General features: G+C 70.8%; 2 protein-coding genes across 4 annotated transcripts in view; one reads left to right on the top strand and one right to left on the bottom strand.

The window, feature by feature from the left end:
- Positions 1–1,890: 1,890 nt before the first annotated feature.
- On the bottom strand, positions 1,891–11,943 carry LOC142818691 (proteinase-activated receptor 4-like). The gene is made up of 2 exons (XM_075900013.2): positions 11,706–11,943; positions 1,891–2,979 (listed from the first exon to the last, which is right to left on the bottom strand). The coding sequence occupies exons 1-2, from the start codon at positions 11,797–11,799 to the stop codon at positions 1,985–1,987; spliced, it is 1,089 nt and encodes a 362-aa protein (XP_075756128.2). The 5' UTR covers positions 11,800–11,943; the 3' UTR covers positions 1,891–1,984.
- A 7,757-nt stretch (positions 11,944–19,700) lies between these two features.
- The window catches only part of FCHSD1 (FCH and double SH3 domains 1), a 28,381-nt gene continuing 22,171 nt past the window's right edge, over positions 19,701–25,910 (top strand). The window contains exons 1-3 of one of the 3 annotated variants that reach the window (XM_089769611.1): positions 19,701–19,821; positions 21,100–21,197; positions 21,623–21,668. In XM_089769611.1, the coding sequence (XP_089625737.1) occupies positions 19,801–19,821; positions 21,100–21,197; positions 21,623–21,668 (165 nt within the window). In that variant the 5' untranslated portion in view covers positions 19,701–19,800. Of the gene's footprint in view, positions 19,822–21,094; positions 21,198–21,622; positions 21,669–25,910 lie in introns of those variants that run through there. The other 2 variants (XM_089769609.1, XM_089769608.1) reach the window with 2 other exon arrangements.

Here is a 25,910-nt window from a genome sequence, read left to right as displayed (position 1 = left end):
GCCCCCCAGTACCCCCCATCCCCACTCCCCCCCCCGTCATACCAGTATCCCAGGGCAGTGAGCGCCCCCCAGTACCCCCCCATCCCCACTCCCCCCCCGTCATACCAGTATCCCAGGGCAGTGAGCAGCCCCCAGTACCCCCCCATCCCCACTCCCCCCCCCGTCATACCAGTATCCCAGGGCAGTGAGCGCCCCCAGTACCCCCCCATCCCCACTCCCCCCCGTCATACCAGTATCCCAGGGCAGTGAGTGCCCCCAGTACCCCCCCATCCCCACTCCCCCCCCCCCCGTCATACCAGTATCCCAGGGCAGTGAGCACCCCCCAGTACCCCCCAATCCCCACTCCCCCCCCCCCCGTCATACCAGTATCCCAGTGTAAGGGGACTGTTACCCCTTACTAAAACTCTGTGGGAGTTTTTTGGTTTACCAGCTTCAGAAGGGGAAGGGTTCATGAGACTGACAGACCCCAGAGACAATGGAAAGCAGTCAACACTCCAGCTCAGCCTGACTGACAGGTTGTAAGTGGGGATTGTTCTGGCTCTGGCTCTGAACAAACAAGCTGTGTGCAGAAGAGGTCCTGCAAAGACAGAGAGCTGAAAGAGGAGGACAAGAAGAAGTCCTGCAGCGACAGAACCAGACACAGACAGGCCAAGCAGGGCAGACCCTGTGTTGAGCAGCAGACTGGCAGTGCTCAGAAAGCCAAAAGGAACAGAGAAGCAACACAAGGAGCTGGAACAGCCAAGCAGCACAGCCTGCAGCTGGATGTGGTGAGCTACTGGGACCTGCAAAGTGTGGGGAAAGGCTCTGGACTGGGAGAGGGGTCTGGCCACTTAGAGACTGAGGCTGTGTGGTCACTGCCAGTGCAAGCGTGTCCAGCCTGCAGCCCCTTGCAGCACATCCAGGGCTTCTAAGGAAGAGACTGTGAACTGTCCTTACACTCTGCAGACTGCTGTGTTGATGTCCCTGTGCTACAGAGCAGGGCTGTGTGTTCTCATTTAACCATTCTCATTGTTTCTTATTCTATTCTCTTTAATCAGTTGATGTTTAATAAATTGTATTTGCTTTGAACCTTATGAAGTGATCACTGGGCCAAGAAGGCCGGCAGTGTAAAGAGAGCACCTCGGAGTGGGGACACCCTAACTCCTGCCCCTAGTGACTACAAGGTCAGGGATTAAGCCCCAGGAAACCTGGGCCCAGCCTTGTTGGGGTTTCAAGGGCTCTGCTACTCAGGAGAGTGGAGGGGGAGCCCTCAGGATCAGGGAGCCGTGGGGTAAAGGAAGTGGGAGCGGGGACTCAGATCCTTTCGCTGGTTCATTTCACCGGGGTGTATAGAAGCCAGGAAAGTTCCCCACAGGAGCGGGACCATTCCCCCGCTTACACCAGGGCAGTGAGCGCCCCCCAGTACCCCCCAATCCCCACTCCCCCCCGTCATACCAGTATCCCAGGGCAGTGAGTGCCCCCAGTACCCCCCAATCCCCACTCCCCCCCCCCGTCATACCAGTATCCCAGGGCAGTGAGCACCCCCTAGTACCCCCCCATCCCCACTCCCCACCCCCGTCATACCAGTATCCCAGGGCAGTGAGCACCCCCTAGTACCCCCCCATCCCCACTCCCCCCCCGTCATACCAGTATCCCAGGGCAGTGAGCGCCCCCCAGTACCCCCCAATCCCCACTCCCCCCCGTCATACCAGTATCCCAGGGCAGTGAGCGCCCCCCAGTACCCCCCCATCCCCACTCCCCCCCCGTCATACCAGTATCCCAGGGCAGTGAGCGCCCCCCAGTACCCCCCAATCCCCACTCCCCCCCCGTCATACCAGTATCCCAGGGCAGTGAGCGCCCCCCAGTACCCCCCACTCCCCCCCCATCATACCAGTATCCCAGGGCAGTGAGCGCCCCCCAGTACCCCCCCATCCCCACTTCCCCCTGGGCAGCCCACCCAGACCTGGGGCGGGGCCCGAGCTAGCTGCAAAGGCCTGGCCCTGGCCTAGCGCCGGCCCTGTGGGGCAGCCCCAGTGGGTCGGAGGCTCCGCCCGCGCCGGAGCAGGGCCCGGAGCCGGGCCCGGAAGTCCTGGGAGGCGTAGAAGTAGATGAGGGGGTCGAGGCAGGTGTTGGCGGCGCTGAGGGCCAGGGCCAGCGTGTACCAGCTGTAGCTGCGGTTGTGCGCCTCGCCCGGGGGCTGCAGGGCGTGGAGCAGCAGCAGCACGTTGCTGGGCGTGAAGCACAGGGCGAAGGCCAGCAGCACCAGGGCCAGCAGGCGCACCACGCGGGCGTGGCGCCGCCCCTGCAGGAGCAGCCGGCCCAGCACCCGGCCGTAGGCGCAGGCGAGGAGCAGGAAGGGGGCGGCGAAGCCCAGCCCCACCAGTGCGCAGAAGTAGGCAGCCAGCTGGCGCTCCGCCTGCCGCTCCAGCACGTCCTGGCAGGTGGTGAGGTTGAGCTCGGGCAGGTGCTGCGTGTGGGGGTGGCGCAGCAGCGGGCTCAGGCCCAGCGCCACGGCCAGCCAGAGGCCCCCGCAGAGCCCGGCGGCCGGGCGCAGGTGGCGGGAGCCGCGCCACAGGAAGGGGTGCACCAGCGCCAGGTAGCGGTCCAGGCCGATGCAGGTGAGCAGGAGCACGGAGCCGTACATGTTCCCGTAGAAGAGGCCCAGCAGCGCCCGGCAGGCGGCCTCGCCCAGGCGCCAGTCGTTGCCCAGCAGGTGGTAAGCGATGCGGAAGGGCAGCAGCAGGCCCAGGAGCAGGTCGGCGCCGGCCAGGTTGAGCAGGAAGAGGGTGGAGGCGCACTTGCGGGGCGTGGCGGCCAGCACGCCGAAGGCCAGGGCGTTGGCGGGCAGGCCGAGCAGCAGCACCGCGCCGTAGAGCGCCGGCAGCAGGCGCGTGCTCACCGGGCTGCGCAGGTGCCACTCCAGCCAGGAGCCGGCCAGCGTGACGTTCCCGCCGGGCCCCTCGCACGGGCGCACCATGGCTCGGCCTTTGGGGCGGGGCTCTGTGGGGCCAAGGCAGACAGGTTAGGGTGCTCGCCAGGCCTGCAGCCGCCCCCCTGCCCAGCCCCGGGTGGGCTCAGCCAGCCCCCCCCAACTGCGGCAGGCGAGCAGCTCCCCAGGCCCTGCAGCTGGTCAGAGGCTAAGCCGGGAGTCTGGGATCCCACCCCGCGCCTACGCCACGAACCGGCCGGCCCAGGAGTGGTCTGGGGCCAGGGCCCTCGGGGCTTGCGGCAGTCGCTGGGGGGCGAGGATGTGGGGGGAGGATTGTTTCACTGGCCCCATGGCTGGGGAGAGATGAGCTTTGAGCCACCCCAGGCAGGGAATGGTGCCCGAGCCAGCGGGGTGTGCAGGCCAGGGACGGGGGGGCAGGGGTGTCGAGTCCTGCACCCCCTAGTGATGGCTGTGACGGGGGTACTGCTATTCCTCTGCCATGCACAGCAGCCAGGTGGTCTCAGCATGGCCTTGAATCCCACCCCCAGGCAGGCCCTGGAAGGCTCTGGGCCCCAGCCTGGGGAGGTCGGGCTCCCATGGGGGGGGGTTCAGCCCCACTGACGGAGCTGGGTTGCTGAGCAGGGCCCACAACCACCCCAGGCCTGCGCGCGCTCCTCCCACCCGCTGCCACCCCAGGCCTGCACGCACCCCCCTTCCCCGCAGCCACCCCAGGCCTGCGCGCGCTCCCCCCCCCCGCCATCCCTCCAGGCCTGCGCGCGCTCCCCTCCCCCGCCGTCCCACCAGGCCTGCATGCATCCCCCCCCCCCGCCGTCCCACCAGGCCTGCACGCACTCCCCCCCCCCCGCCATCCCTCCAGGCCTGCATGCATCCCCCCCGCCATCCCTCCAGGCCTGCGCACGCTCCCCCCCCCCGCCGTCCCACCAGGCCTGCGCGCGCTCCCCCCCCCCCCCGCCATCCCACCAGGCCTGCATGCATCCCCCCCCGCCGTCCCACCAGGCCTGCACGCACTCCCCCCCCGCCGCCACCCCAGGCCTGCACGCACTCCCCCCCCGCCGCCACCCCAGGCCTGCACGCACACACACACACACACCCCGCCGCCACCCCAGCCCCTCCTCCCCACCAGAGCCACTCGTGGCCTTTGCCCAGCCCTGGGGAGAAACAGCAGGTAGTTCCCTCCCTGCACTGAGCGCAGCCCCATGGGCAGGGCCAGGGCCAGGCCAAAGGGGACAGTGTTTGGGGCGGGTGCTCGGGGGGAGGCCGCGAGGAGCTGGTGAGGGGGCGGGGGGCAGGAGCTGGCAGAGAAGCAGTGTGGGGGGGGGGGGTTGGTACAGAAGCAGGACAGGGCGGGGCCCAGCCGGGAGCGTTTGGCTGGGCGCTGGGCTGTGGGCGACCCCTACTGGCCCGGGGGGGGGGGGGCCTTGAGGGCCCCATGAGGGTGACTGAACCGGCCCTACCGGTTAAGGGAGGGGAGGGGACAAAGGGAGGGAGTGTTGGGGGAGGGGCAGCCGTTCGCTGGAACCATGAAGGAGACGGACTGAAGGGGGGCTAGGGGCCAGGGACCCATCTCAAGGGCTCTGAGGCTCCTGGCCCCGACTCCTGCAGCCACGTCCCGGCTGGGCTGGGCTGGGCCCTGGAGAAGCAGTAACCCCCAGTTCTACCGGCTGGCGGGGGCTGTTCTTGCTGCTGCGGGGCTGCAGGGCCGGGGGACCCGCCTCGCCATCACGGGCTGCGCGCTGGGTCTCTCAGCACCACCCGAGAGGCGCGAACGCCTGAGCCAGGGCTGGTCTCACGCTGGACCTGCCGGGCTCCTGGAGCTCTAGCGCCACAGGGATTCGGAGCCTGCCCCGGGGCTCTGGGCATCGCTCCCTCCCGACGGGCCTCCGGATTCCCCTGCAGAACTGGCCCAGCAGGGGAGCAGCTGTCATGCCTGGGGCTGGACTAGTGCAGTCGATGGAGCAGTGACGGCGAGTCGGGGACCCCCCGATCCTGCACCCCGTCTGCAGCAAGATGAGCCTGCGCCAGCCCGGAGAACATGGCGGGGCTATTGCTTCTCCAGGGTACGGCCCAGCACAGACACGACGTGGGTACAGGAGTCAGGGGCTGGCAGCCCTAGACCCCTTGGGGCGGGTCCACAGGCCCCCGAACCCCCAGTACTCAGCTTAGTCTCCTCTCTTCGTGTTTCCCAGCCTGACGCTGCCCAGCCCCCAGGCCCTGCCCCCAGCCAGGTGCCGTCCCTGCCTCCCTCCCTTTGTCTCTCCGGGGGAAGAGCCTTGTTCTCTGCCAGGCTGGGACGAGGGGTCTGGGCCAATGCACGTGGGGGAGTCAGTGGGAATCGCAGCCCAGCCAGGGGACCCGGGTGACAGCGCAGACCCCCCCATGCCACAGGGCGATGAACCGATACGCGCAGGGTGAAAGCTGTCGGCTCCACGCGGCTCTCCACACCCAGGTACAGCCGGTAGCAAGCTGGCCAGCAGCCCGGCTCAGTCCTGGCTTGGGATGGGTCCGGGTCTGTATTTAAAGTGCATCAGGAGCCGGGTGGGCAGGCAGCCTGGCTCAGTTCCGGCTCCGCCAGGATCCGGGAGCTCAGACCGTCCCCAGATGAGGGCTGCCACCGCCCCGCACTACGGCTTCTGTATCGGACGCAGGGCGACAGGCAGCCGGTCCATGGGGGGGGCTGGTTTTTAAACTGGCTCCCGTCTGGCCCTGCACTGCTGCCTCCGATACACAGGCTGCCAGCCCCGCCCCCGGGGACTGGAGGCTAGTTGACTAACCAAGAAGAATTCACCAGGTTACTCGACTAGTCAATTAACCGACAGTTAACATCCCTTGTGAGGACACCAAGGCCCCTGCTGGGCCAGCAGGCAGAGATGGCTGGAATGGGCAGAGCCTGCTCTGGCTCTTGGGTCACTTTTCACCAGGGGAAGCTGGGCAAGAGAGGACAGCCAGGGACCCAGCAGCCTGGCCCCGAGCGCAGCATGGCTGGGGACACGCCAGCCACGGAACGGCCAGCAGCCTGCCCCGAGCGCAGCGCAGCCGGGGACACGCCAGCCACGGAACGGCCAGCAGCCTGCCCCGAGCGCAGCACAGCCGGGGACACGCCAGCCACGGAACGGCCAGCAGCCTGCCCCGAGCGCAGTACAGCCGGGGACACGCCAGCCACGGAACGGCCAGCAGCCTGCCCCGAGCGCAGCGCAGCCGGGGACACGCCAGCCACGGAACGGCCAGCAGCCTGCCCCGAGCGCAGCGCAGCCGGGGACACGCCAGCCACGGAACGGCCAGCAGCCTGCCCCGAGCGCAGCGCAGACGGGGACACGCCAGCCACGGAACGGCCAGCAGACTGCCCCGAGCGCAGCGCAGCCGGGGACACGCCAGCCACGGAACGGCCAGCAGCTGCCCCGAGCGCAGCGCAGCCGGGGACACGCCAGCCACGGAACGGCCAGCAGCCTGCCCCGAGCGCAGCGCAGCCGGGGACACGCCAGCCACGGAACGGCCAGCAGCCTGCCCCGAGCGCAGCGCAGCCGGGGACACGCCAGCCACGGAACGGCCAGCAGCCTGCCCCGAGCACAGCGCAGCCAGGGACACGCCAGCCACGGCACAGGCAGCAGCCTGCAACAGGAAGCATCCAGGGGAACTGCAGACAGGGAAAGAGGAACTGAGCACCTAGTGCCCTGGGCTGACCCAGCCAGGCAAGTCCCTGCCGGAAAGGGGGCAGGGCCACGCCGACAACTGTGGGGAAGCTGACTGAGCGATAGCAGCGACGTGGCCCCGTCCGTTAGACCCATGGGAGCTGAATCGGCTCCCACGGCACCAGCCAAGGGCAGCACAACCTGTGTGCAGAGCAGGGACCCAGGGGCTGGCAGCCTGGCCGTTCGGCGGCGCTACCTGCAGAGCGCTGGGGGCTCAGGCGTCCCTGCAGACCCAGGGGCTGGCAGCCTGGCCGTTCGGCGGCGCTACCTGCAGAGCGCTGGGGGGCTCAGGCGTCCCTGCAGACCCAGGGGCTGGCAGCCTGGCCGTTCGGCGGCGCTACCTGCAGAGCGCTGGGGGCTCAGGCGTCCCTGCAGACCCAGCGGCTGGCAGCCTGGCCGTTCGGCGGCGCTACCTGCAGAGCGCTGGGGCGCTCAGGCGTCCCTGCAGACCCAGGGCTGGCAGCCTGGCCGTTCGGCGGCGCTACCTGCAGAGCGCTGGGGGGCTCAGGCGTCCCTGCAGACCCAGGGGCTGGCAGCCTGGCCGTTCGGCGGCGCTACCTGCAGAGCGCTCTGGGGGCTCAGGCGTCCCTGCAGACCCAGGGGCTGGCAGCCTGGCCGTTCGGCGGCGCTACCTGCAGAGCGCTGGGGGGCTCAGGCGTCCGTGCAGACCCAGGGGCTGGCAGCCTGGCCGTTCGGCGGCGCTACCTGCAGAGCGCTGGGGGCTCAGGCGTCCCTGCAGACCCAGGGGCTGGCAGCCTGGCCGTTCGGCGGCGCTACCTGCAGAGCGCTGGCGGGCTCAGGCGTCCCTGCAGACCCAGCGGCTGGCAGCGGGCGCAGGGCGGCTGGGCGATGCCTCGTGCCTGTCCGAGGAGCGGGCCCGTCGATGCCTTACGCTGTGAGGAGCCAGCTCGGCCGCACACACAGCACTGCTGACGCTGCGCTGCATGAGGCTGAGCCGAGCCAGCCTGCCCCCTTGCCCGCGCCTCCAGCCCTGCTCCCGCGAGCCATGGCCCAGGCAGACTGAGCAGCTCCAGGCAGATCTCACGAAACGGGATGGAATTCAATGGTGCTAAATGCAACCTGATGCACCTGGCAAAGCCCGGTCCCAGCTGTCCGTCAAACCGACAGGCACTGAACCAGCTGTTCCCCCTCGGCGGGTGGAGGACCAGAGATGCTCTTACCCACGACGCCCCGTCTGGGACGCTGCGGGCAGCTGAGCTCCCGCGCCCCTCGAAACGCGCTCTCAGCCCTGGGCAAAGTTCGGAAAAGAGCAGCAACGAGGGGGGTTGGAACAGCTGCCACGTGAGGAGACCGTGCCGTGGGGGGGTCTGCTCTGTGACCCGGGTCCCCTGCGCTGGGCTGTGATTCCCACTGACTCCCCCACGTGTGCATTGGCCCAGACACCCCGTCCCAGCCTGGGCAGAGAACAAGGCCCTTCCCCCGGTGGGGGCGGGGGGCAGAGACAAAGGGAGGGGGAGACAAACACCTGGCTGGGAGCAGGTCTGGGAGGGAGGCAGTGCTTGGCAGAAACATGAAGGAAACAGCCTAAGCTGAGGGGTGAGGGTTTAGGGAGGGCAGGGGACCCCCAAGGGGGCTGAGGCGTCCTGTCCCCACATCCCGTCTGTGCTGGGCTGTGTCCTGGAGGAGCAATGACCCCCCGTTCTACGACTGGCGCAGTCTGGTCTTGCCACTACGGGGGTGCAGGATTGGGGGGTCCCCGACGCGCCCTGATGAACGAGACTGGGACTTTCCCTCTCAGAAGAGAGATGGCCTGGCGTGCGCTAGAGGTCTGTGGAATCACGGCTGGTGTGGAAAAAGTGACTAAAGAAGAGGGATTTACTTCTTCCCGTAACACAAGAACTAGGGTCACCAAATGAAATTAACAGGCTGCACCTTTAAAACAAACCAAAGGAAGTTTTTCTTCACACAATGCACAACCTGTGGAACTCCTCGCCAGAGGATGTGGTGAAGACCAGGCCTCTAACAGGGTTCAGAAAAGAGCTAGATCAGTTCACAGAGGGTTGGTCCATCAGTGACTGTTGGCCAGGCTGGGTCAGGAGTCCCTGGCCTCTGTGTGTCAGCAGCTGGGAATGGGCGACGGGAGGATCCCTGCTCTGTTCTCTGGCGCTGTTGGAGGACGGGGTCCAGGGCCCCCCACGGGGCTGGATGAACCTTTGGTCTAACGGTCTGACGAGGGCCAAGAGCATGGGCGGCTGCCGAGCACAGGAAGCTGCCCTGCGGGGAGGCCAACCAGCGCCCGGCGAGGCCACCCCTGGGCCCAGTGCCGGCCCCTTTCGGCACTGAGGCGCGGTGCAGCCAGCCCTGCCGCGGTCACTCCCCTGCAGGCCGAGTGTGCGGATCGGCCGCCGCGGGGCCCGGGCAGGGAGGCCGAGGCCTGGCCTGAGCAGGACAAAGCCCCGAAGCCGTCAGGCGAGTGTCCCCATGGGGATGGGTCAGGCTGCTCTGCCCGTGGCTTGGCCCGATTGCCCCAGCAGCTCCTGCTGCCCCCAGCCCTGGAGGTCCTGGGGACGGGGGTGCAGCCGCAGGGCCCAGCTCCTGCCCATGTTCCAGCCCCAGCCGGGTGGGTGCCCTGCGGCCTGCGCCCCCCCCCGGCTCTCGCGCAGGCAGGGGCCCTGGCGGCCATTCCTGCCCAGCCTGGCGTTTGCATTTGGAAAGTCGGCCGCCGAGAGGAGGAAGTGCCTGGCTCCTGCCCCAGCGGCACCTCGCTCTGCCTCAGCGCCTCTCAGCCGGGACGCGTGCGCCTGGCTCCCAACAGCTGCAGAAGCGCCAGCCAACGCCGAGCGAAGCCCCGTGGCCGTCCGCGACTTGCCTGGGTGCTCAGCCAGACGGGCCACAGCCCCAGCCGGCAACTGCTGCAGGCAACTCGCGCGCCCGCAGGGCAGCAGCAGCAGAGCGCTGGCACGTCCGTCGTGCCAGGTCATACATGGGGGACATGGCAGGCTCCCGCCAGGGCACCATGTCCAGCAAGGCTGAGAGCCAGTGCTCTAGGAAACCAACAGCCTGCCCCGCACACCCCGGCTCCACGGCCACGCCCCGGCTCCACGGCCCTGCCCCGGCTCCACAGCCCTGCCCCGCACACCCCGGCTCCACGGCCCTGCCCCGGCTCCACGGCCCTGCCCCGCACACCCCAGCTCCACGGCCCTGCCCCGCACACCCCGGCTCCACGGCCCTGCCCCGGCTCCACAGCCCTGCCCCACACACCCCGGCTCCACGGCCCTGCCCCGGCTCCACAGCCCTGCCCCGCACACCCCGGCTCCACAGCCCTGCCCCGCACACCCCAGCTCCACGGCCCTGCCCCGGCTCCACGGCCCTGCCCCGGCTCCACGGCCCTGCCCCGGCTCCACGGCCCTGCCCCGCACACCCCGGCTCCACGGCCCTGCCCCGCACACCCCGGCTCCACAGCCACGCCCCGGCTCCACGGCCCTGCCCCGGCTCCACAGCCCTGCCCCGCACACCCCGGCTCCACGGCCCTGCCCCGGCTCCACGGCCCTGCCCCGGCTCCACGGCCCTGCCCCGCACACCCCGGCTCCACGGCCACGCCCCGGCTCCACGGCCCTGCCCCGGCTCCACAGCCCTGCCCCGGCTCCACGGCCCTGCCCCACACACCCCGGCTCCACAGCCCTGCCCCGGCTCCACAGCCCTGCCCCGGCTCCACAGCCCTGCCCCGCACACCCCGGCTCCACAGCCCTGCCCCGGCTCCACAGCCCTGCCCCACACACCCCGGCTCCACAGCCCTGCCCCGGCTCCACAGCCCTGCCCCGCACACCCCGGCTCCACAGCCCTGCCCCGCACACCCCGGCTCCACGGCCCTGCCCCGGCTCCACAGCCCTGCCCCGGCTCCACGGCCCTGCCCCACACACCCCGGCTCCACGGCCCTGCCCCGGCTCCACGGCCACGCCCCGGCTCCACGGCCCTGCCCCGGCTCCACAGCCCTGCCCCGGCTCCACAGCCCTGCCCCGGCTCCACGGCCCTGCCCCGCACACCCCGGCTCCACGGCCCTGCCCCGGCTCCACAGCCCTGCCCCGCACACCCCGGCTCCACAGCCCTGCCCCGGCTCCACGGCCCTGCCCCGGCTCCACAGCCCTGCCCCGCACACCCCGGCTCCACAGCCCTGCCCCGCACACCCCGGCTCCACGGCCCTGCCCCGGCTCCACGGCCCTGCCCCGCACACCCCGGCTCCACAGCCCTGCCCCGGCTCCACAGCCCTGCCCCGCACACCCCGGCTCCACAGCCCTGCCCCGGCTCCACGGCCCTGCCCCGGCTCCACAGCCCTGCCCCGCACACCCCGGCTCCACAGCCCTGCCCCGCACACCCCGGCTCCACGGCCCTGCCCCGGCTCCACGGCCCTGCCCCGCACACCCCGGCTCCACAGCCCTGCCCCGCACACCCCGGCTCCACAGCCCTGCCCCGGCTCCACGGCCCTGCCCCGGCTCCACGGCCCTGCCCCGCACACCCCGGCTCCACAGCCCTGCCCCGCACACCCCGGCTCCACAGCCCTGCCCCGCACACCCCGGCTCCACGGCCCTGCCCCGGCTCCACAGCCCTGCCCCAAATGCCCCAGCTCCATGGCCCTGCTCTGGCTCCACAGCCCTGCCCCGCGTACCCCGGCTCCACGGCCCTGCCCCGGCTCCACAGCCCTGCCCCGCACGCCCCGGCTCCACGGCCCTGCCCCGGCTCCACAGCCCTGCCCCAAATGCCCCAGCTCCATGGCCCTGCTCTGGCTCCACAGCCTGCCCCGCATGCCCCGGCTCCATGGCTCTGCCCTGAATTCCCCGAATCCACGACGCTGCCCCACTGCCTCAGTGGGCAAGGGCAGCCCCAGGGCCTTTCCAGCCAGCAGCGGCTGGGCCAGCACGCCAGAGCACGGGCAGCAGGGCTCCGTCCCAGGCTGGGAGATCCTTAGGAGAGGCCCTGCGGGCCTGGGGCCAGCGATGGGATCCCAGCAGGCCAGGCTCCGTGAGCCAGCAAGTCCCTGCTCCCGGGCGGGAGCCATGACAAAGCAGCTGCGAGGGCCTGGCCTCCCCGGGTAGCATGTCCGGTGCCAGGCAGGGCCGCCCGCGTGGCCTTACCTGTGGGGCACGGCTCCGCCCTGCCCAGCCAGGCCCAGGCGAGCAGCAGCACGGCTCCGGTTGCGACCGCGCGCGCCGAGCGCAGGGGCCCCATGGCCGCGGGAGCCGCAGGTGCAGAGTCTGCTGGATGCCGGCGAGTCTGGAACCCAGCAGGTGAGCGGCAGCGAGGGGACGAGCACCACGCGTCAGGCTCCGGTTCCTGCTGCTGTTTTCACTTCCCCTCCGCCTGGCGCTGCCCGGGGCCGCGCTCGCACGGCAGGGCTGGCGGCGCAGTGACGGGGTCGGGGGGCTGGGGGAGGGGAGCCGGGAGCATGGGGGGGGCGGCAGGGCGGTGTGACGGGGTCGGGGGTCAGACCCTGGGGGGGAGCCGGGAGCATGGGGGGGGGCGGCAGGGCGGTGTGACGGGGTCGGGGGTCAGACCCTGGGGGGGAGCCGGGAGCATGGGGGGGGCAGGGCGGTGTGACGGGGTCGGGGGTCAGACCCTGGGGGGGAGCCGGGAGCATGGGGGGGGGCGGCAGGGCGGTGTGACGGGGTCGGGGGTCAGACCCTGGGGGGGAGCCGGGAGCATGGGGGGGGCAGGGCGGTGTGACGGGGTCGGGGGTCAGACCCTGGGGGGGAGCCGGGAGCATGGGGGGGGGCGGCAGGGCGGTGTGACGGGGTCGGGGGTCAGACCCTGGGGGGGAGCCGGGAGCATGGGGGGGCAGGGCGGTGTGACGGGGTCGGGGGTCAGACCCTGGGGGGGAGCCGGGAGCATGGGGGGGGCGGAAGGCAGTGTGACGGGGTCGGGGGTCAGACCCTGGGGGGGAGCCGGGAGCATGGGGGGGGGCAGGGCGGTGTGACGGGGTCGGGGGTCAGACCCTGGGGGGGAGCCGGGAGCATGGGGGGGGGCAGGGCGGTGTGACGGGGTCGGGGGTCAGACCCTGGGGGGGAGCCGGGAGCATGGGGGGGGGCGGCAGGGCGGTGTGACGGGGTCGGGGGTCAGACCCTGGGGGGGAGCCGGGAGCATGGGGGGGCAGGGCGGTGTGACGGGGTCGGGGGTCAGACCCTGGGGGGGAGCCGGGAGCATGGGGGGGGCGGAAGGCAGTGTGACGGGGTCGGGGGTCAGACCCTGGGGGGGAGCCGGGAGCATGGGGGGGGGCAGGGCGGTGTGACGGGGTCGGGGGTCAGACCCTGGGGGGGAGCCGGGAGCATGGGGGGGGGCAGGGCGGTGTGACGGGGTCGGGGATCAGACCCTGGGGGAGCCGGGAGCATGGGGGGGCGGCAGGGCGGTGTGACTGGGTCGGGGGTCAGACCCTGGGGGGGAGCCGGGAGCATGGGGGGGGGCAGGGCGGTGTGACGGGGTCGGGGGTCAGACCCTGGGGGGGAGCCGGGAGCATGGGGGGGCAGGGCGGTGTGACGGGGTCGGGGGTCAGACCCTGGGGGGAGCCGGGAGCATGGGGGGGCGGAAGGCAGTGTGACGGGGTCGGGGGTCAGACCCTGGGGGGGAGCCGGGAGCATGGGGGGGGGCAGGGCGGTGTGACGGGGTCGGGGGTCAGACCCTGGGGGGAGCCGGGAGCATGGGGGGGCAGGGCGGTGTGACGGGGTCGGGGGTCAGACCCTGGGGGGGAGCCGGGAGCATGGGGGGGGGCGGCAGGGCGGTGTGACGGGGTCGGGGGTCAGACCCTGGGGGGGAGCCGGGAGCATGGGGGGGCAGGGCGGTGTGACGGGGTCGGGGGTCAGACCCTGGGGGGAAGCCGGGAGCATGGGGGGGGCGGAAGGCAGTGTGACGGGGTCGGGGGTCAGACCCTGGGGGGGAGCCGGGAGCATGGGGGGGGGCAGGGCGGTGTGACGGGGTCGGGGGTCAGACCCTGGGGGGGAGCCGGGAGCATGGGGGGGGGCAGGGCGGTGTGACGGGGTCGGGGGTCAGACCCTGGGGGGGAGCCGGGAGCATGGGGGGGCGGCAGGGCGGTGTGACTGGGTCGGGGGTCAGACCCTGGGGGGGAGCCGGGAGCATGGGGGGGGGCGGCAGGGCGGTGTGACGGGGTCGGGGGTCAGACCCTGGGGGGGAGCCGGGAGCATGGGGGGGGCGGCAGGGCGGTGTGACGGGGTCGGGGGTCAGACCCTGGGGGGGAGCCGGGAGCATGGGGGGGCAGGGCGGTGTGACGGGGTCGGGGGTCAGACCCTGGGGGGGAGCCGGGAGCATGGGGGGGGGCAGGGCGGTGTGACGGGGTCGGGGGTCAGACCCTGGGGGGGAGCCGGGAGCATGGGGGGGGCAGGGCGGTGTGACGGGGTCGGGGGTCAGACCCTGGGGGGGAGCCGGGAGCATGGGGGGGCAGGGCGGTGTGACGGGGTCGGGGGTCAGACCCTGGGGGGGAGCCGGGAGCATGGGGGGGCAGGGCGGTGTGACGGGGTCGGGGGTCAGACCCTGGGGGGGAGCCGGGAGCATGGGGGGGGCGGCAGGGCGGTGTGACGGGGTCGGGGGTCAGACCCTGGGGGGGGGCCGGGAGCATGGGGGGGCAGGGCGGTGTGACGGGGTCGGGGGTCAGACCCTGGGGGGGAGCCGGGAGCATGGGGGGGCAGGGCGGTGTGACGGGGTCGGGGGTCAGACCCTGGGGGGGAGCCGGGAGCATGGGGGGGCAGGGCGGTGTGACGGGGTCGGGGGTCAGACCCTGGGGGGGAGCCGGGAGCATGGGGGGGCGGCAGGGTGGTGTGACGGGGTCGGGGGTCAGACCCTGGGGGGGAGCCGGGAGCATGGGGGGGGCAGGGCGGTGTGACGGGGTCGGGGGTCAGACCCTGGGGGGGAGCCGGGAGCATGGGGGGGCGGCAGGGTGGTGTGATGGGGTCGGGGGTCAGACCCTGGGGGGGAGCCGGGAGCATGGGGGGGCAGGGCGGTGTGACGGGGTCGGGGGTCAGACCCTGGGGGGGAGCCGGGAGCATGGGGGGGCAGGGCGGTGTGACGGGGTCGGGGGTCAGACCCTGGGGGGGAGCCGGGAGCATGGGGGGGGCAGGGCGGTGTGACGGGGTCGGGGGTCAGACCCTGGGGGGGAGCCGGGAGCATGGGGGGGCAGGGCGGTGTGACGGGGTCGGGGGTCAGACCCTGGGGGGGAGCTGTCCATTCAGCCATTCCCCGGTCGCTACGCTTGGGCTGTGGGTGACCCCTGATGTGAGCACTGCCCCGGGGGGTCACCCCTGAGCTCCAGCACGTAGCCAAGGGCTGGCCGGGGCGTCTCACCTGACCGGGGGGTCACGTGGGGGTGTCTGGTGGTTTTGGGGAGAAGCAGTTTGGCTGGGCAAACGTGAAGAGAAGAGACCGAGCCGAGTGCTGGGGGTTCGGGGGCCTGGGGACCCCCCCCCATGGAGTCTGGGGCTGCCAGCAACTGTCCACATCACGCCTATGCCGGGCTGCAGCCTGGAGATGCAATAAGCCTCCCTGTTCTCCTGGCTGGCCGATTCTCATCCTGCTGGGAACGGGGTGCAGGGTCGGGGGTTGTCACGTTGCTGAATTGGAGGGAAGCAGCCAGATCGCTGCTGCACCCCTAGGTGGGGGTGTTGGCCCCAGAAATTGGTGTGGGGGGAGCCATGTGGGGTATTGAATGGGAGATTATTGTTTGTTGATCCTGTGTACGCTATTTATGTGAGTGTAGAATGTCTGTGTGTGTAGGTAGGAATCTGTAATCTGTGTGGAAGTTGAATATTTCTGTGAATGTGGTTAAGCATGGCTATGGACAGGCTGAGTAGCAAAGCCCTGTGGAACAATGGCCCTTGATAGCCCAAAGACACACCTAAAGCAGGAGGGCGGAGACCCAAGAGCTGCCAGCAGAGAGGCTGAGGACCAGGTGACCTGCTACATACTAGAAGAGGCCAGGAAGGAGGTATAAAGAGGCCATGTGGTCGATGCCATTTTGTTCTCAGCTCAGCACTTCATCCCAGAGGCAGCACTGCAGGGATTGAAGAGCCCGGAAGACCTGTGAACCCATCCTGACCTTAGGATGTGCAATAAGAACTTTTAAACCAGCAGCTGCAACATCTCTGCTAGAGCCTGCATCGAGGACTGGGAGATTCGGTGCATGTAACGTACTGTACTTTAATAACCTCACTCTCAGGCTTTTCTTTCTTGTGTTAATAAACCTTTAGATATAGATTCTAAAGGATTGGCCCAGCGTGATTTGTGGGTAAGGTCCAGAGGGTAAATTGACCAGGGATCTGTGGCTGGTTTCTTGGAACCGGACAGAACTTGTTCGGGGTAGGTGGGATTGGGTGCTAGGACCCCCCACCTGTGTATAGGCCCGGGGCCATCTGGGGCACGGATATTGCTGGGGTGTCGGAGGGGTTTTGCTCGGGAGGCTTCAGGCAGGCTGCTGAAGCGCTCTGTGAGACTGGTTTGTGGCCTGTGTGGAGAGGTCGCCAGTCGGGGGCTGTAAGGAGCCCGGATTTGAGCAATTCGCCCTGAGCGGACGCCCTCAGCTGTGCCCAGACACGGCCCGGCCCGTCACAGGGGTACCCAACGCACCATCACGGCGGTGTCGGGGGGATGCCCTGCACCCCATGGAGGGAGCTCCCAGCAGTGAGTGACGGGGCGCAGTGGAGGACGGGGCCTGGAGCCAGGCGTGCGGGAGGCAGAGTGAAGCGATTCCTGGGAGCCGTGGGCGCTACAGCACTTGGTCGGTGAGTCTACGCCCTGGATCGGTGGGGCGACGGCCTGCGCCCGACTGCTGAGGGCAGAGCTGGGGGGGCTGTGCAGGGAGAGGGACCCGCCCCTGGGGAAAGCAATCGAGGCCCAGCTGATCGCCCGGCCAGAAGAGAGTGACCCGTCCAGGACCTGGACCCTGCCCCAGCGGGGAGCAGCCAGACACCAGGGGGGGTGTCTCAGGCTCGCAGACCGGAGGGGCTGGAGTCAGACAGACAGATGTGGTGCCACCAGGCCACGCTCCGCCAGCAGCCGTTCATCCGGGCGGGGTCCATCCCGGCAGGGCTGCGGCGGCTGGAGATGGAGCTGAGGCTAACGGAAGTGGAGTCCCACGAGAGAGCGGCAGGACCGCAGGGAGGAGCGGCAGCATGGGCTGGCCATGGCGGAGCGGGGAACCGGCGGGTGGGGAGGCCCCAGGGGCCCGGGATGGCCAGAAGCCTGGAGAGCTCGTACTGGCCGAATGTAAACATGTGGGGGCATGGACGGTTCCTCAGCTCCTTCCAGGGGGCCTGCGAGCGGCGCCAGATCCCCCGGCTCCGGCAGCTCCCCCCTTGCTGGGTGCTCAGGCAGCGGGAGGAGCTGCAGCTGGGCGACTGCGAAGGGGTCAAACAGGCCCGGCGGCCACCCGAGACGCACAAGAAGACGTTCCGGGGGGTGCAGAGGGGCCAAGGGAGACTGTGGCGGTGCGTCGGGGCCCCCCGATCCAGACCCCGCCAGTCGTAGAACGGGGGGTCATTGCTCCTCCAGGACACAGCCCCGCACAGGCGATGTGGGGCCAGGAGGCAGGGCCAGGAGCCTCAGCCCCCTTGGGGTGGGGGGGTCCCTCGCCCCTCAACCCTCAGCACCCAGCTTAGTCTGTTTTCCCAGCCAAGACTGCCCAGCTCCCCGGCCCTGCCCCCAGCCAGGTGTTCGTCCCCCCCCGGAAGAGCCTTGTTGTCTGCCCAGGCTGGGCCCAGGCGTCTGGGCCAATCCCCATGTGGGTGAGTCAGTGGGAATCGCAGCCCAGCGCAGGGGACCCCGGTCACAGAGCAGACCCCCCCCCCCCACGTCCCATCTCTCCCCCCTCCGGGAGCGAGCTGAGCAGGGTCACTCCGCTTGTGACCTGGGGGAGGTCGGGCCCCTGCCCGGTAAAGCCACCGGTGACACTGGTGCCCCCTTGGCTTGGGCCGGCCACGGCGCTGCCCTGCAGGAGCCGGCTCCCCCCGTCCGGAGCGAGCCTTTCCCAGAAAGCCAGGACGTCCCCCACCCCCGGCTCTCCATTCGGGCAGGTCTCCCCCTCCCACAACTCTCTCAGCAAGCCCAGGGGTCCTTCCCCCTCTGCACCCTGGCTCTGTCGGGGGGACCTGGCAGACCCTCGGGGCGTCTCCCTGTGCAGACAGCAGGGGGGCAGGGACTCGTCCCAGTCCTGCGGGTGCCGGTGCATACAGGCCTCCAGCATCTGCCTCAGGTTCCCCTGGAACCTCCCACCAGCCCGCTGGGCCGGGCGCCGCACGCTGGGGTCCAGGTGAGCCGGGCCCCGTGCGTCTCCCACAGGCACCGGAGCGGGGCCGACATGAAGTGGGGTCCCTGGTCCGTGAGGACTCCTGGAGGAACCCCCCTGCTGAACAGGGCCAGCAGCGTCTGCCACCGTGTCTGCTCGCTAGAGGGCAGGGCCACGGCCCGGGGCAGTGGGTGGCCGTATCCATGGCTACCAGGGTGTATTTGCTCCCCGTCCGGGTGGCCTGGCCGACAGGCCCCGCTATCTCTAATGCCGCCCTCCGGAACCGCTCCTCTGTGATGGGCAGGGGCCTCCAAGCAGCTTCCCTCCCATCTCGGGCCCCCCCCCCCAGGACCGGCAGGACCGCTGCACGGCCGCCAATCTCCCCGGCCAGTAGACGTGTTGGAGCAGCCTCAGCGGAGCCAGCCACGCGCAGCAAACGGGCCAGAACGCAGAAGCAGTGAGGCCACGTGACTCAGCCGGGCGCAGACTGAGGGGGGCCTGGAGCAGGGAGCCCCGCACAGTCAATCCACCAAGCACTTGGCCAGAGGGGTGCAGCAGGGCCCGCAGGAGGCCTGCACCTGCCCAGCTCTTCTCAGGAGCAGCCGAGTACTGCGGGGGCATCCCAGGGCCAGAGGGCGGGTGCTCAGTGCCACTGCCAGCTGGGCAGCTACTGGCTCAAGGCCAGCCCGTGGGCACAGGCTGAGCACACGGCTGGGACAGGCTGAGCACATGTCCGGGACATGCTAAGCACTCGGCTGGGACACGCTGAGCACACGTCCGGGACACGCTGAGCACACGTCCGGGACACGCTAAGCACACGTCCGGGACACGCTGAGCACACGTCCGGGACACGCTGAGCACACGTCTGGGACACGCTAAGCACACGTCCGGGACACGCTGAGCACACACTCTGGGTTGCCCGGGGCAGCCCCCTCCTCCAGAGAAGATGTTGCTCCTGCTACTTGTGAGGGTGGGGCCCTCCGACAGGACAGTGCCGCTGTTCAGCCCTGGGGGCCTGGCCTGGGGGACGGGACCAGCCAGGTCCTCACATGCTGCAAGGCTCCGCCAGCCCCAGGGACTGGACCCAGACCAGGAACTGCCCCCCCCCCGGCCCGCAGGAGAGGGATGTCCCCCACTGCCCCCCCGGCCCAGCAGTCCCCCTCTGCCCCCCCCGGCCCAGCAGGAGAGGGATGTCCCCCACTGCCCCCCCCCGGGCCAGCAGGAGAGGGCTGTACCCCACTGCCCCCCCAACCCGCAGGAGGGATGTCCCCCACTGCCCCCCCCCCGGCCTGCAGGAGAGGGATGTACCCCACTCTCCCCCCCCAGCCCACAGGAGGGATGTCCCCCACTGCCCCCCCCCCGGCCTGCAGGAGAGGGATGTACCCCACTCTCCCCCCCCAGCCCACAGGAGGGATGTCCTCCACTGCCCCCCCCCGGCCTGCAGGAGAGGGATGTACCCCACTCTCCCCCCCCAGCCCACAGGAGGGATGTCCCCCACTGCCCCCCCCGGCCTGCAGGAGAGGGATGTACCCCACTCTCCCCCCCCAGCCCGCAGGAGAGGGATGTCCCCCACTGCCCCCCCGCGGCCCTCCAGGGGCTAAGCGGGGGCAGATGCTGTAGCCCAGGTAGCTTGGGGGGGCAGGGGCCCTAGGGTACCCCCCAGGCAGGGCCTGTCCCACCAGCCTTGTCCCCGGAGGCCTGGGGGGGCTGCAGGGCCTCGGCGCCGGAACAGCAGCCGGGGCGCAGCGACACGGGGGGGGGGGGGGGGACCAGCGGCTCCGGCCACCCAGACCCGCGTCAGCGCCGCCCCCCGGGTCCCCGCGCGGGGGGGGGGGGGGCGGGCGGGGGCCGCGGGGCGGGGCCGGGGGGCGGGGGCGGAGCGGGGGGGCGGGGCTCGCCAGTTCCGGGCTCCTCCAGCCCCAGCGCAGGTCGCGGCGCAGCCCGGCGCGATGCAGCCGCCGCCCCGCAAGGTGAGGGGGGGCCGGGCCGGGCCCTGCTTCCCCCCCCGGCCGCTCCGCACTGCAGCCCGCCCGCTGGTCCGAGCGACGGCCTGGGGGCGGCCCCGGGGCAGCGGGGGGGGTGCAGGAAGGGGAGGCCCGGGAGCAGCGGGGGGGGCTCTGGGGCGGGCCCCGGGGCGGCGGGGGGGGGTGCAGCAAGGGGAGGCCCGGGGGCAGCGCGGGGGGGGCTCTGGGGCGGGCCCCGGGGCGGGGGGGGGTGCAGCAAGGGGAGGCCCGGGGGCAGCGCGGGGGGGGCTCTGGGGCGGGCCCCGGGGCAGCGGGGGGTGCAGCAAGGGGAGGCCCGGGGGCAGCGCGGGGGGGGGTCCTGGGGCGGGCCCCAGGGCAGCGGGGGGTGCAGCAAGGGGAGGCCCGGGGGCAGCGGGGGGGGCTCTGGGGCGGGCCCCGGGGCGGCGGGGGGGGTGCAGGAAGGGGAGGCCCGGGAGCAGCGGGGGGGGCTCTGGGGCGGGCCCCGGGGCGGCGGGGGGGGGTGCAGCAAGGGGAGGCCCGGGTGCAGCGGGGGGGGCTCTGGGGCGGGCCCCGGGGCGGCGGGGGGGGGTGCAGCAAGGGGAGGCCCGGGGGCAGCGCGGGGGGGGCTCTGGGGCGGGCCCCGGGGCGGGGGGGGGTGCAGCAAGGGGAGGCCCGGGGGCAGCGCGGGGGGGGCTCTGGGGCGGGCCCCGGGGCGGCGGGGGGGGGTGCAGCAAGGGGAGGCCCGGGGGCAGCGCGGGGGGGGCTCTGGGGCGGGCCCCGGGGCGGGGGGGGGTGCAGCAAGGGGAGGCCCGGGGGCAGCGCGGGGGGGGCTCTGGGGCGGGCCCCAGGGCAGTGGGGGGTGCAGCAAGGGGAGGCCCGGAGGCAGCGGGGGGGGCTCTGGGGCGGGCCCCGGGGCAGCGGGGGGTGCAGCAAGGGGAGGCTCGGGGGCAGCGGGGGGCCGGGCCCCGGGGCAGCGGGGGGTGCAGCAAGGGGAGGCCCGGGTGCAGTGCGGGGGGGGCTCTGGGGTGGGCCCCAGGGCAGCGGGGGGTGCAGCAAGGGGAGGCCCGGGGGCAGCGGGGGGTGCAGCAAGGGGAGGCCCGGGTGCAGTGCGGGGGGGGCTCTGGGGCGGGCCCCAGGGCAGCGGGGGGTGCAGCAAGGGGAGGCCCGGGGGCAGCGGGGGGTGCAGCAAGGGGAGGCCTGGGGGCAGCGGGGGGCCGGGCCCCGGGGCAGCAAGGGGAGGCCCGGGGGCAGCCCTGCCCTGACCCAGCCCGGCTCCCTGGGCAGGTGCGGCTGAGCCAGGAGGTGAAGGTCCGCTGCCTGGAGCAGCTGTCCAGCCTGCAGGGCAAGCAGCAGCGGGAGGCGGAGCTCTTGGAGGACATCAGGTACCCGGGGAGCGCCCGGAACGGGGAGGGGGGGCCGGGGGACCCCGGGCTCTGGCCGCACAGCACCGGCCCAAGCAGGCGGCGCCTGGCCACGCTCGCTCGGTGCCTGTGGGTCGTGGCTCGCTGGGGGCTGGGGCTGACCCGCGGCGGGGCCCTTGGGAGGGCGCTGGGAGAGCCCCAGGGGTGCAGGGCGGGCCGGGGAGCAGCAGGGCTCATTGTAAATACCTTTAGCAGCCTGCCGGGGTCCCAGAGGCCCACGGGGGGGCAACACGCCCCCCCCAGCTGTGCTGTAAGCCGCCCCAGGGGACGTGGGCTTGGGGTCCGGGCCCTGCACGGTGGCTGGGGGCTGCAGCGGAGCCATGTGCCGGGAAGGGAGGACGGGCTGGGCTGTGTGCAGGCTGCCACTCACCGTGCTGTCCCTACAGGTCCTACAGCAAGCAGCGGGCTGCCATCGAGCGGGAGTATGGGCAGGTAAGGAGAGGCCGGGACAGGGAACTGAAACACAGGCCGTGGAGGGGCGGGACTGAAGCGATGTGGGTCGCAGGCCGTGGCGGGGCGGGACTGAAGCGATGTGGGTCGCAGGCCGTGGCGGGGCGGGACTGAAGCGATGTGGGTCGCAGGCCTGGCGGGGCGGGACTGAAGCGATGTGGGTCGCAGGCCTGGCGGGGCGGGACTGAAGCGATGTGGGTCGCAGGCCGGGGCGGGACTGAAGCGATGTGGGTCGCAGGCCGTGACGGGGCGGGACTGAAGCGATGTGGGTCGCAGGCCGTGACGGGGCGGGACTGAAGCGATGTGGGTCGCAGGCCGTGACGGGGCGGGACTGAAGCGATGTGGGTCGCAGGCCGTGACGGGGCGGGACTGAAGCGATGTGGGTCGCAGGCCGTGGCGGGGCGGGACTGAAGCGATGTGGGTCGCAGGCCGTGGCGGGGTGGGACTGAAGCGATGTGGGTCGCAGGCCCTGGTGGGGCGGGACTGAAGCGATGTGGGTCGCAGGCCGGGGCGGGGCGGGACTGAAGCGATGTGGGTCGCAGGCCGGGGCGGGGCGGGACTGAAGCGATGTGGGTCGCAGGCCGGGGCGGGGCGGGACTGAAGCGATGTGGGTCGCAGGCCGGGGCGGGGCGGGACTGAAGCGATGTGGGTCGCAGGCCGGGGCGGGGCGGGACTGAAGCGATGTGGGTCGCAGGCCATGGCGGGGGTGGGACTGAAGCGATGTGGGTCGCAGGCCGTGGCGGGGCGGGACTGAAGCGATGTGGGTCGCAGGCCGTGGCGGGGCGGGACTGAAGCGATGTGGGTCGCAGGCCCTGGCGGGGCGGGACTGAAGCGATGTGGGTCGCAGGCCCTGGCGGGGCGGGACTGAAGCGATGTGGGTCGCAGGCCCTGGCGGGGCGGGACTGAAGCGATGTGGGTCGCAGGCCGTGGCGGGGCGGGACTGAAGCGATGTGGGTCGCAGGCCGGGGCGGGGCAGGACTGAAGCGATGTGGGTCGCAGGCCCGGGCGGGGCGGGACTGAAGCGATGTGGGTCCCAGGCCCTGGCGGGGCGGGACTGAAGCGATGTGGGTCGCAGGGCCTGGCGGGGCGGGACTGAAGCGATGTGGGTCGCAGACCCTGGCGGGGTGGGACTGAAGCGATGTGGGTCGCAGGCCTGGCGGGGCGGGACTGAAGCGATGTGGGTCGCAGGCCTGGCGGGGTGGGACTGAAGCGATGTGGGTCGCAGACCCTGGCGGGGTGGGACTGAAGCGATGTGGGTCGCAGGCTGTGGCGGGGTGGGGTGGGACTGAAGCGATGTGGGTCGCAGACCCTGGCGGGGTGGGACTGAAGCGATGTTGGTCGCAGGCCTGGCGGGGTGGGACTGAAGCGATGTGGGTCGCAGGCCTGGCGGGGTGGGACTGAAGCGATGTGGGTCGCAGGCTGTGGCGGGGTGGGGCGGGACTGAAGCGATGTGGGTCGCAGGCTGTGGCGGGGTGGGGCGGGACTGAAGCGATGTGGGTCGCAGGCTGTGGCGGGGCGGGGCGGGACTGAAGCGATGTGGGTCGCAGGCCTGGCGGGAGTGGGACTGAAGCGATGTGGGTCTCAGGCTGTGGCGGGGCGGGACTGAAGCGATGTGGGTCTCAGGCTGTGGCGGGGCGGGACTGAAGCGATGTGGGTCGCAGGCCCTGGCGGGGCGGGACTGAAGCGACGTGGGTCGCAGGCCCTGGCGGGGCGGGACTGAAGCGACGTGGGTCGCAGGCCCTGGCGGGGCGGGACTGAAGCGACGTGGGTCGCAGGCCCTGGCGGGGCGGGACTGAAGCGACGTGGGTCGCAGGCCCTGGCGGGGCGGGACTGAAGCGACGTGGGTCGCAGGCCCTGGCGGGGCGGGACTGAAGCGACGTGGGTCGCAGGCCCTGGCGGGGCGGGACTGAAGCGACGTGGGTCGCAGGCCCTGGCGGGGCGGGACTGAAGCGACGTGGGTCGCAGGCCCTGGCGGGGCGGGACTGAAGCGACGTGGGTCGCAGGCCCTGGCGGGGCGGGACTGAAGCGATGTGGGTCGCAGGCCCTGGCGGGGTTACTCCAAGGCAGTTAGCATGAGGAGTCCCAGCCGCTTGGCAGCCATCCTGAGTCACGGCTCAGAGCTCCCCAGCCGGGCCCGCTGCGCGGCGCCGAGAACTGGCCTGTTCCCGTGGCTCTGAGCCAGGCAGGAGCCCAGTGCCAGCCGGGGTGGCAGGTCCCCCGGGAGCCTGTGGCGGGAGACGTGGCTGTGGAGACGTGGCTGGGTTGGGCCCGGAGGAGCCTCGGAGCCTCTGGTGCATGCGAGGGAGCCCTGGCCTGGGGCAGGGCTCTGGTGGTACGTCTACACTACAGCGCTAATTAGTTAATTCGAACTAAGCTAATTCGAACTAACGTGTCTAGAACTAAAAACTAGTTTGAATTAGCGTTTTGCTAATTCGAACTAGCAAGTCCACACCGAGTGGACCCTGAACCGGGCTTAAGGCTGGCCGGAAGCAGTGCCGGCAGGGCATCAGAGGAGGACTTAGAGCGTGGAGCTGCTGTCTCAGGCTAGCCGAGGGCTGCGCTTAAAGGGACCCGACCCCCACCCCGGACAGACAGTTCTAAGGGGTGCCCCGCTTGCAAAGCAGTCCTGGCTTGGAGTGCCCGGAGTGCCCACACTGGGCACATCACAGCACTCGGCCATCAGCCCGGCTACACTTGCCGCAGGCTGCCATCTGGGGCGAGGGGGCAATTGGGGGGCTGCAGGAGAGCTTCCACCCCCAGAAGCCCGCAGAGCCAGCCCAGTCCTCCCCATCGGGGGCTCGTACCCCATTCCTCCCTCACCTCCTTCCACTTACCCCTCCCTAGCCCCCCTTCCTGATGTACAAAATAAAGGACAATTGTGTTCAAAAATAGAATCTCTCTTTATTGATCAAAACTCAGGGAGACTGGGAAAAGGAGGTGGGAGAGGGGAAGAGAGAGGCTGGGAGAGGGGAGGGCAACTACAATGATCAGAGGTTTGGAACAGGTCCCATATGAAGAGAGGCTAAAGAGACTGGGACTTTTCAGTTTAGAGGACACCAAAGGAAATGAATGGGTAGCAGGCTTCAAACTAGTAACAGAAAGTTCTTCTTCACAAAGCAAAGAGTCAACCTGTGGAACTCCTTGCTGCAGGAGGCTGTGAAGGCTACAACTAGAACAGAGTTTAAAGGGAAGTGAGATCAAGTCATGGAGGTTGGGTCCATGGAGTAGTCTTAGCCAGGGGGTAGGAGTGGTGTCCCTGCCCAAGGTTTGTGGAAGGCTGGAGATGGATGGCACGAGACAAATGGCTTGGTCACTGTCTTCGATCCATCCCCTCCAGGGTCCCTAGGGTTGGCCGCTGTTGGCAGACAGGCTACTGGGCTAGATGGACCTTTGGTCTGACCCAGTACGGCCATTGTAAGCTCAGGGCTCAGGGTCGGGGGTCTCAGTGGACTCCCTTGATTTTCATGCACACCTGCTCCTGGGTGGCCAGGCTGGCAGCTCTCCTGCCCTAGACGGCCACTTTCCTGTGCCTAGTGCGGAGGTCGTGGACGAGGTCCACGATGTCTGCACTAGCCCAGGCGGGCGCTCGCCTCTTGCGGTCCTGGGCAAGCTCCCGGGAGCCGCCAGCCTGGTCCCGGGAAGAGGGGGAGGGCTGGGGGGCATTGGGTGGGTGGCTCGATCCGTGCCAGGTGCAGGGTCTGCTGGCTGGGTGCTGGCAGGCTTGCACCTGGCACGGGCACCGTAGCCAGCCCGTGCCCCGTCGCGTCTGCTGGCTGCTTCCCCCGGCGCTGGGTGCAGTAGAACTACAGGGGGGGGCCTGGCCCCCTCGTGGGCCACCCATGCTGCCCCGTGTCTGGGACTCAGCGCTGATGGAGCTGGGCCCGAGGAGGGGTCGGTTCGTACAGCAAAACCCTGATGCCTCCTGCACTGTGGCTCCCCTGCTGGCTCCCCGTCCCTTTGCGCTGGGTCTTCTCCCCGCCCACCCCAATCTCTCCCTCCACCTGCTAGGGACGGACACTGACCTTGCCCTGCAGGACGCTAGCCTCGTGCGAAATGCCTATCTAGCCGGGTTGTGCCCTCAGCGTAACCCCCGGAAGCACATTCCTGTCCCAGCCTGGCTGAGCTTCACTTTGTGCCCAGCAAGTGCCTGCCATAAAGTTCCAGTCCAGTCTCCTCTTCCAGGGAGCAGCTGGCTCTGGAGGGGCTAGAGCACGAGGCCCAGTT

Source organism: Pelodiscus sinensis, chromosome 16, assembly GCF_052426305.1.
Source record: "Pelodiscus sinensis isolate ZL-2025 chromosome 16, ASM5242630v1, whole genome shotgun sequence".
Classification (NCBI taxonomy): Eukaryota; Metazoa; Chordata; order Testudines; family Trionychidae; genus Pelodiscus; species Pelodiscus sinensis.
This window is presented reverse-complemented; position numbering and strand designations above follow the sequence as displayed.

Coding starts and splice junctions, on each gene's coding strand:
- LOC142818691 (XM_075900013.2), bottom strand. CDS start 11,799: ATGGGGCCCCTGCGCTCGGCGCGCGCGGTCGCAACCGGAGCCGTGCTG. Junction 2,980..11,705: donor GGCGGAGCCGTGCCCCACAG/GTAAGGCCACGC, acceptor TTGGCCCCACAG/AGCCCCGCCCCAAAGGCCGA.